General features: G+C 53.5%; 1 protein-coding gene across 1 annotated transcript; it reads right to left on the bottom strand.

Moving 5' to 3' along the window:
• Window positions 1-1,013: 1,013 nt before the first annotated feature.
• On the bottom strand, window positions 1,014-1,949 carry LOC122153151 (olfactory receptor 14C36-like). The gene has a single exon (XM_042789247.1). The coding sequence runs from the start codon at window positions 1,947-1,949 to the stop codon at window positions 1,014-1,016; it is 936 nt and encodes a 311-aa protein (XP_042645181.1).
• Window positions 1,950-10,415: the final 8,466 nt, after the last annotated feature.

Here is a 10,415-nt window from a genome sequence, read left to right on the forward strand (position 1 = left end):
GTCTGCCAAGGTCTGGGCCAGAAAAGAGGCCAGGCAGGACTGGCTGGTGCCCCCATACAGACACTGAGACCAGCAGGAGGATGGAGATGGTTTAGCAGCAACGCTCACCCATAAACCCGGGTGAGCAGCCAGTGCTGGAAATGGCCAGCGAGATAGGCTGGGGTGCTGCAGAGCTCTGGGCACTCACCCCACAGCCCCAGCCCCTCAGAAGGTCACAGCAGCTCCTGGGGCACAGAGGGCTCTCAGCCTCCCCATCAGCCCCAGGGCTGGGGCCAGCCATGCCATGAGCAGACGCAGGCCAGCGTCTCCCTCTCTCTGCTGCTCTTCTCTCCAAGAGATCCTGATTGCCCAGTGCTGGCAGCCCCTCTGTGCCCGTCCCTCTCCCCAGCACAAGACTCCTGCACTGGGGGCTCCCCAGGCAGCTCCTGCTGTGCCAGCCAGAGAAAAGCTGCCCAAACTGGTGCCTCCAGAAATAGGTCTGCTCTTGTCGTGGGATGTCACCTCAGGCACGGCCCTGAGCTGGCGGTGCTGCTCTGCAGGGCAGTGGTGGCTGAAAGCCACGGGGAGATGGTCCCAGGGAGATCCCCATGGATCAGCCATCATTGCCATTGCACTGGGCACCCCCACGTGAAGGGGCAGCACAGGCCTATTCCCTAACACATCCCCCCATGCCCTCCTGCCCTGAACCCCTGGAGAACCCCAGCACAGCAGCACGCTCAGAGGGGCAATTCCTTCAGCCTGTTCCTGACCTCAGCTTTGGAAGAAGAAACCAACCTCCAGACACCAGTACTAAGAAAATCCCCTTTTATTATGGTTATGTGGCATGGGAGGCCAGCTGTCCTACCAGACACACGCACAAAGGGCTCTGGGTCAGAGAGGCTGGTTCATGTCTCTGAGGAAGAAGAGTGACTGCATATATTTCTAGAAAAAAAAGATTTAGACAAATGAAATGATCAATGTATGGTAGGATTCAGAGATGAATTTGAAACAGTTCTGAAGAAAAAAGAAGCATTTTATTGTTTCAGAAAGGAAATTGACTGAATCAGCTTCTTCAGTGCATCCTTGATCCCCTGGTTCCTCATGCTGTAGATGAGGGGGTTCACTGCTGGAGGCACCACTGAGTACAGAAATGACACCACCAGGTCCAGGGATGGGGAGGAAATGGATGGGGGTTTCAGGTAGGCAAAGATGCCAGTGCTGACAAACAGGGAGACCACAGCAAGGTGAGGGAGGCACGTGGAAAAGGCTTTGTGCCGTCCCTGCTCAGAGGGGATCCTTAACATGGCCCTAAAGATCTGCACATAGGACAGCACGATGAAAACAAAACACCCAAATCCTAAACAGACACTAACCACAAGGAGCCCAACTTCCCTGCGGTAGGAATCTGAGCAGGAGAGCTTGAGGATCTGGGGGATTTCACAGAAGAACTGGTCCACAACAATCCCCTGGCAGAATGGTAGGGAAAATGTGTTGGCAGTGTGCAGGAGAGAATTGAGCAATGCAATGCCCCAGGCAGCTGCTGCCATGTGGACACAAGCTCTGCTGCTCAGGAGGGTCCCGTAGTGCAGGGGTTGGCAGATGGCAACGTAGCGGTCATAGGCCATGATGGTGAGAAGAGAAAACTCTGATGGTAACAAAAATAGAAACAGAAATACTTGTGCAGCACATCCCAAGTAAGAGATGTCCCTGGTGTCTGTTAGTAAATTTAACATGGCTTTGGGGAGAGTGGTGGAGATGGAGCCCAGGTCGAGGAGGGAGAGGTTGAGGAGGAAGAAGTACATGGGGGTGTGAAGGTGGTGGTCGCAGGTGATGGCGGTGATGATGAGGCTGTTGCCCAGGAGGGCAGCCAGGTAGATGCCCAGGAAGAGCCAGAAGTATAAGAGCTGCAGCTCCCGTGTGTCTGTGAATGCCAGGAGGAGGAAGTGGGCGATGGAGCTGTTATTTAACATTTGCTTTGTCTGGACATATGAGCCTGTTCAAGGAGGAAAGATGACAACACATTAGGGTATATTTCTCTTATAAATATCAACACCCTCTGTCCTTATCCCATCCCAGCCACTACATGGCACCCCCCTTTTTTGAGATCTTCCTTCAGCTCTGTAGCTGGAGCTGTGGTAGGTGCTGGACAAGCATTTCATGAGGGGAAGGGTTTTTGCATGCTGTCTGCCAAGGAGTGAGATCTTTGTGTGACTCTGTCAGAAAAACCTGCCCTAACCCAGAAGGGCTTGTCAGCCTTTGCTCTACCAGTGGTGAGGAATGGGGAAAGCAGAAGACAGGCTGAGAGGTTTTTCTGCTGCACTCAGGGAGAGCAGAGTGAGTCAAGTGAGGCAAGAGGATTTTCTGTGCCTTAGTGCAGACTGAGGGCAGCTGGTCTGTCTTTCTGTCTTGTTCCCGTCTGCCCTGAATTGCACCTTTCTGAGTTCAAGGGTGATTACACTCCCATGTTACCCTGAAAATCAACCAGACACTGCTGAGAGCAGAGGGATCCTCTGCAGAGCACCAGATGACTCACCCTTTCCCCAAGTCTCAGCACCCCACTTTAGCCAATGACACCCACGGCTCACAGAGTCCCCTGGAAGCAGCAGACAGCTGGGATGGACACCCCAAGGAGAGAGCCAAGGGTCCGAACCACGGCAACTTCTTAAGGCAGAGCCGGCTCCTGGCCCAGCCTCACAGACTGCATTGCCCAGAGCTTCACGGCTTAGAGGAAAGCTGGGACACCTCATTGCTGGGGGCACATCTGCAGAGGAGGGCTCACAAGCTCTGTGCCTGACCCTGCAGCTGGAACCCCCCTTCCCAGAGAGCCTGTCAGCAACACCAAGGGCATCTGAGCAAGGCAAGGAGAGGGACAGACGGGCTCTCAGGAAAGCCTTTCCCTTCGGCAGCTCTGCACAACCCCTCCCAGACAGCAGCAATGCAGGACAGTTGCCCTCAGGCCCTGCTCAGCAGGAACTGGGCCCCTGGCAGCAGAGATGCACTTCATCCCTTCTGCTGGGCTGCTGGGCCAGGAGGTGACTAACGGCCAGGAGCCACGGGCTAAGGGCTGTGCTGGGTGGCAGAGGAGACAAGAGGAGTGTTGCTCAGGGAAGGAGTCTGCCCTGCAGCAGAGTTTCCCTTAGCATTTCCCTCCCTCCCTGCCCAAGTCTCCACTGCCTTGAGGTGTCCAAGCTGGCAGTGCTGTCTTTGAGCCCATGTTTCCTCCCTGCCAGTGCTCACAGTCCCCATCCCAGCCCCTGTGAGCACAGCTCTGCCGTGCAGTATCTCTGTGTGTGCAGGGCTTAAAGCACAGCCCACGCAAACCTGATGAAAAAGGAAAGGTGATGCTGGTGTGTTCTGTAGGCTGGAGGGGGCTGAAGGCACTTTCTGAGGTTCATATAATTATCATTGTGAAAGCTTAAGTGTGTCAGACCCCGCTCTCATCTACACAGCTGTATTTCCTTTTCCCACCAAGAAGTGTCAGAGAAAATAGGAAGTAGAGAGTCTAGAAAGAACCAACAGAAGCATGAAATCTCTGAGCTGGAAGTATTTGTGACAAATTCCCTGGGAAATGAGCTGGGCATGAGCTGAATCTGTGAGCATCCCTGATCCATGCAGCAGCAGCCTCTGGAGAGCAGAAGGAGCCTGCCCTGGCGGGGTCTCTCCTTCCCCCCACAGCTTCTCCCCACAGCGCCGTGGGGAGCTCCCCGGGCAGGCTGAGTGCTGACCCTGGCAGGCGGCAGAGTCCCTGCCCCAGCACACAGCCCCCTGGGGTGCAGGGACCCTGCTGGGAAGGACAGCCCTGGGCACCCCTGCCTGCACACCCGGCTGCACACCCCTGCAGCCGGCCCCGCCAGAAGGCAGCCCTCATGCCCTGGCCCTCGACAGGGGGCACCAGGGAAGCCCTGCTTGGGAGCAGCTACTCCTCCTCCTCCTCCTCCTCCTCCTCCTCCTCCTCCTCTAGGCAGGAGGCAGATTCCTGGTGGCTCTGCCGCCTTCCCCAGATCCCTCCCTGAGCTGCAGCTGCATTGCCCTGCACCCCCAGACTTACTGTGGCCAGGGCCCTGATGCTTTCTCCTCCTCGGAGCCTCTCAGCATCCTCCCAGCCCAGGCTGCCTTGAAGCTGTGTGTGCCTCGCTGCTCTGCCCTGGGTGCCTGCAGGCAGTGCCCTCAGCCCTGCTGCGCTTTGCAGAGGAGCTGCTCCTGGGCAGAGCTGTCTCTCTGCAGCGCTGCCCACTTGCCAGGAGCTCCCTCCGGCCCAGGAGCCCGGCCCAGCTCAGCACCACAGCAACAGCCCAAGGCACTTTAATGACCCCTCAGGAGGGTTTGGTGACAACTCCATGGAAAACAGGCACAGAGAAGAAGCTGAAGAAACATCTGGAGAAAGTCAAAGTTATACTCAAACTCCAAAGTTTCCTGCACTGTTAATGGCTCCCTCTGAGGACACTATTTACAAAGCCTCCTCAGGGTGCTCTTAGAGTATAAAATCTGGAGGCAGGGACAACAAGTTGGAAACAAAAAGGGAAAGGTGGCTCTGATGCTGAGTAATCCTCAGTTTGTTGCATTAGGCCAAAGTTCCAAGTCCTAAGACCATTAAACAAATGGCCAAGCCACGACCCCCAGCCCCTGGGAAGGGAGATCCTGTCCCTCCCACATTCCTCAGGGCTCTTCCTGGGGTAGGGGAATATGGAGATGTGCACCTCCCAGGCTCCTGAGGATGCACAAGGAGGCCATGAGGCTCCCAGTGCTGCAAGGGACTGTGCCTCCTCACAGGCATCAGTGGCAGAGACAACAGCCATAGCCAAAATGATGATGGGGTTGACTTTACTGGGGGCTTTCAACTTTCCCACAGCCCTCTGTCATCTCCACCACAGGCTGTCCTATGTGGTTGCATGCCCTGGGCCTTTTCCCCTGCAGGCTGTCCTCATCCCCCCAGTTTTGTCCCCTGGAGAATGCCAGGGGAGAAATTACCTGTCCTCATCTCCCCCAGCCTTACAGCCATGAGGCCCCAGTGCTGTAAGGATTAGGTGTCTCCTGGTAGGCCTGCAGTTGATTTCTTGAAGGCTGGGGACATCCACCGTGCTTACCAGCCTTGCTCTCACTTGACCATCTTCCTACCCTTACTGATATCTCTCCATCCTCACGGGCTGTTGGTTGGAATGCAAAGCTTTGGCTAATCCAGACTCTTTCTGGGTGGCCTATTGTACTGCACTTGGAGGGACGCTTCATGTAGCTCAACGTAACACAAAATCCTCATGTCCAGTCTCAACTTCCAAAGCTTCACTTTGTGCCATTCTTTCTTTCTTATGTTGTTTCTCGATTTAGAGAAAAACCTCCACCATCTCTGAAACCACACTTCAACCCATGTCAGGATAGTCTGGGTGGCCATGCTCATCCTAGTGCAGACCTGTATGCAGGTGGCCTTGTTTGTGGCCAGCATGCACCGCTGTCTTGTATGGTGTCCTCATAGTGCCCAGGCCCATCTCCTCAGAGTCCCTGATCAGCTACTCAGGTCCAAGCCTGTCCTGATAAATGAGGAGATTATTCTTCCTCTTAATGCAGGACTGGACACTTCTCCTTGTAAACTTCAAGAGGTTTCTGTTGGCCGGAATCCCAGAGTTTCTCAGGTTTCCCTGGGCTGAAGCTCCACTTGGTCAGCTGTTAGTGCCTCTGTGCAGATAGCTCACCTTGATGGTGGTGGTGTCTCTCACGTAATAACAGCCTGAGGAGCTGCAGGGCTCTACAGCCCCAGGTAGGAATTACCATCAACACAATCTTCAAAACAGCAAATGAGATCACAAAACAAGCAAAGTCAGGGTCAGTGGAGAAAGGGTAAATGAGGGTTGGGCTATTTGTATGTTAGACCGTGTTAGTGGAAAATATATACCTGTAGAGAGATTGAAACAATAAGGATCTCTCCAGAAGCTGGTTTTAGGCCCTCCAGCTGTCTGGGACCTGGATCCAGAATTCCCTCATCCCCCCAGTTCCTCCACACACAGACAAGCACACGCACACGCAAATGTCTCTCTCCAGCACAGCATCACAGAACTGCTGAGCCTGGAATGCTGTCAGGTTCTACCTCCTCTGTCCTTCCTCTTCATGCTTGGTTTCTGTCAGGAGCTCCTTTTTCATCCATGCCATCCTCCTGACACCTTTTCTTGACTTTCAGCATGTCTGTGTGGACTGTTCTGGAGTGCAAAGAGGAGATCATTAACCATCAAACAGCTCTCTGCACCCTTTCCTCTTCAGGGCTGTATCCCATGGGATTCTTCCAAGCAGGTCCTTCAGCAGGTCAAAGCCTGCTCTCCTGACGTCCTGCCCCTTGCTTTCTTCCCTTCTCTCAGCATGCTACACTCTACTTTCTCACCCTTGATTGTTACAGCCCCGAGCAGCTCTTCCTAGTTTGCAAGTATCAAGTCCTGCTGCAGGGCCCCTCACCTCACTGTCTCCTCAGTCACCCTTGTCAGGAAGATGTCACCAGTGAGCTCCAAAATCCTCCTGGGTGGCTTGCACCTCTTCAGCAGAGGCAACTGGGACAGTTTCAGCCTGCCATGAGGTCCAGGGCCTGCAGACATGAAGCTCCTTCCAATTGTCTGAAGAAGGCCTCATCTACCTGATCAAGAGGTCTGGAGCAGAAATCCACCCATCCTCCCACAGTGCTGCCCATGTTGTTCTGCCCTCTGATCCTGGCCTATCAGCTCTCAGCTAACTCATCGTCAGTCCCCAGGCAGAGCTCCATGCATTCCTGATGCTCTCTTACATAAAGGACAACCTCCCCTCCAGATCCAGAACTGTGGCCTTATCAGTACCTGACTGCAAGACCCCACATTTTCTCCAGGTGCTGCTTTGGGCCACTTTCTCCCTCAAACAACCAACTCACAGATCCTCTGAGCTCACCAGGGTCTAGTACAGATGTAGGGTCTCAAAATACCTGGCTCCCAAGACTCTCCTACTTGCTGGTTAATTTGGTTTGATGTGCATTAGTGGTTCCACCCAATGACATAAGCACCAACATGACACATGCACACAGCCTGATCTCTCCAGTTGCTGGCCCACCAGGTGCATGAGCGCCTTTGACTCGTGTTTCCCACTCCAGGGATGGGCCCTTGGACCTCTATCCGTACCAAGAGCAGACATCTCCTCACCCCAGAAAGTTGTGGTGGATGGAATTTCATAAGACAGGACAGACTGGAGTCATCAGTTGCATGGTGTGCATAAACCAATATACTGACCAGCCACACGTGACCAGCTCCTTTCATCCCCTTTTCCCCCTGTTTTCCGATGCTTCTTTCTCCCCAAACCACCTTGGTCCTTCCCTTTCCCTGCCTTTGGTTCTTTCCAAGGCATGCCACAGCAAGCCTGGCACAATCCCCAGTGCTCTCTCTGGCATCCCATAAGGACTCTCAGACCCCCAGAAGCAGAAACCCCCACCCTCAGTCGGCACGGTCACCCTGGGAGGCTCCTCCGATTGACCCACTTGTTAAATGTCACACCCAGATATTTTGGACCTCTCTTTGAATGAGTGTGTTTCACTTTGGGTTTTAAATATTTCTCTGAAAACAGGGTGATTCTGGTCCTAAGAAATGGAAATTATTTATGTTTGTCGAAGTGTTGGGGATTAGTCAGATACAAATGCCCATGTGGGATATGTGTGAAACTGAGCACAGTTTGTCTGACCGTGTGTCGTAGTTTGAGCCTGGTCAGCAGCCAAACACCACACAGCCACTTGCTCCCCCTTCTCTTCCAACAATGAGAAGGGACAGATGAGCCAGGCTTGGGGATCAAGATAGGACTGAGATGGGAAAAATCATCACCCTTTATGGTCACGAGTGAAAGACAGACTCGTTAGGGGAAGAAAAAAAGAACATACATTTATTACAGACACTAAAAACATGTAACAGAGTAGGAGAGTGAGAAGCATTGCCACATTCTGAGAACACCTTCCCCCCACCCCTCCCTTCTTCCCGGGCTCAGTTCTGCTCCCAATATCTCTACCTCCTCCCCCAGTGGCGCAGGGCCAGGGAATGGGGGGTGCAGTCAGTGCTGCCTTTTCTTCCATCTTCGGTGGGGGGAGCTTCTGGAACTTGTTCCCCTGCTCCAGTGTGGTCCCCCTCTCACAGGAGACAGTCCTCCACAAACTTACAGGTGCCTTGGCACCTGTATTGGGTTTATGTGGCACGGTTTTTAGGTAGCAGCAGGGAGGGGGACATGGAGGGGTGACTTCTGTGAGATGATGTCAAAAGCTGCTGCATCATGTCAGATGTGGGGTGCATGAGGTGAAATGGATCCTGTCTGAGCCCAAGGGCTTCCATCTCGGGATGAGATGCCCACATTGCCTCAACCAAATTCCTGCCCTGCACAAGGGAAACTAGCCAGTTGCTTGTTCCGCTCTATGCGTTCTTTTGGGTTTGAGACAGGAAAATGACATTTTCCAGACAGACGCATTGACAGCTTTATCAGGCCAGACCATGCTGGAACCAGTCTCTCTCCACTGTTGGGACAGGTACATTGGTGATTACTTCATCTGATTTCAGAGAACATTCCCCAGGGGTGGCCCCGCTGCTTTTCAGGAGCTGTCAGCCCTTGAGCCCCAGGGATCTCTCGAGGGAGAGCAGCGGGGTAGAGAAAGTGGTGCCTTGGGCTGGGCCGGGCTCCAGGGGCAGGAGGAGCTGATGGCAAGTGGGAAGCACTGGAGAGAGACAGCTCTGCCCGGGTGGAGCATCTCTGCGGAGCACGACAGGGCTGAGGGCACTGCCCACGGGTGACAAGGAGAGAGGAGAGAAGTGAGAAGGATGTAAGACAGCGTGGAGTGGGAGGATGCTGAGAGTTCACTGGGGGACAAATCATCACAGCTCCTAACACGGTAAGTCTCTGGCTGCAGGTGGGAACTGGTAGAATCTCTGGGAGGGTCCTTCTAGATCTGGCACATGCCAGGGCTGATGCTCTCTGGAGCAGTGATTATCTGCCGAACAGTCGGGGGGATGGGTCATGTCATCTCCCTTTTCCTGGGGACGACTGCAGGAGCATGAAGCTGGGTGTGCAGCCAGGGGCACCCCGGGCTGTCCTTCATCACAATCACCCCTGGTAGGGCAGGGTCATTGTGCTGTTGAGGGGGTGAGGCGTGGGTCAGGGCTGCCCACAGCTCCTGCTGACAGCCTGGACAGCTCTGGGGGAGAAATTTGCAAGAGAGAAAAAAGGGAGTCTTCACCTGCAAGGGAAGGAGCCTGTGCTTTCAGTTTGCTACTCTGGGTTGGCTGGGTGAGCAGTGAGAGATGGGAATGACTCTCACTGGTTTGGAGAAGGTACTGACAATGCAGATCTGTTTCACTGAGAGGTGAATGAGTCTGGGAGCATCAGAGCAATCCCCCACAGCTTACAGATCACCAGCATCACCAGCAGCAGGCTTGGCAGGTTTCCTCTGCCATTCCTACCTGAATTTTGAAGCACAGAGAAGGTCCTGGGCAGTGCCCTGCCCCAGGAGGTGTCTGCAGGGCAGAGCTGAGCACGCAGCAGCTGGGATGGGGTCTGTGAGTGCAGGAGATGGGAACTGAGAAACCAGGCTGCCAGCAGGCACAGCTCCAGGCAGCAGAGACGTTGGCAGGGAGTGAGATTTTTATCAGAAATCCTGTTTCAGGGGATCTACTAGCACCTCCTGCCATGCCCTGCAGTGCAGGTCGCTTCCCCTGATGTTTGAAAATGGGTGAAAAAAAAAAAAAATAATTGTTTAGGGTAGCATAAGAACTTAAGCAATCAGTCGAACACCTGTAACACGTTGTCTGTTGCACAGAGGTCCTTCAGCTAGGCAACTGTGATAAACACCTCATGGGGAATGCCTAAATGGAGAAGCTCTGTGTGTAAATTGGGAGAATCCTAATGAGAAGCCCTTGTCCTTGGAGATTAAGGTGCTCTGAAAAAGAATGAACTAGCTGAAGCTAGGTTGGAGATAAGAAGTGCATACATAAACCAATGAAGTCCAATTCTAATATGTAGGAAATGTTCAAGAAGGGCTCCTCTCCAAACACCACCACAGACTGCTAGAGACCACCAATGACCCCCATGGAAGCCCCTCGGGGACCTAAACTGCATACCTAATAACTATGTATATATGATAATGAGTTTTAGGAAATTTGATGAATATGTATGTAACAGAGTGATACAAGTTTTGGCTACTGTAATGTACGTTGGACATGTCAGGTGGAATAATTCCCTCATGTCTCCAGCCAAATATAGTAATGCCTGCTCGTAAGTGCTAAACCCAGCATGAAGGAGTTTTCATTCCCGATTTCTGTGACACTGACATCTCTCCCCTTCTCTCTCCCACCCAGCAGAGCCTCTGCCCTCACAGCCATGGAGTCCAGGCCACCAGCAGCCTCCTCGCCCCCCTGAGCGCCAAGAAGAGGTGAAGGGCATCTCTCCTGCCCCGTGCCCGTGCAGCACAG

Source organism: Tyto alba, unplaced genomic scaffold (assembly GCF_018691265.1).
Source record: "Tyto alba isolate M040663 unplaced genomic scaffold, T.alba_DEE_v4.0 Super-Scaffold_15, whole genome shotgun sequence".
In the NCBI taxonomy this organism is placed as follows: Eukaryota; Metazoa; Chordata; class Aves; order Strigiformes; family Tytonidae; genus Tyto; species Tyto alba.

Coding starts and splice junctions, on each gene's coding strand:
- LOC122153151 (XM_042789247.1), bottom strand. CDS start 1,949: ATGTTAAATAACAGCTCCATCGCCCACTTCCTCCTCCTGGCATTCACA.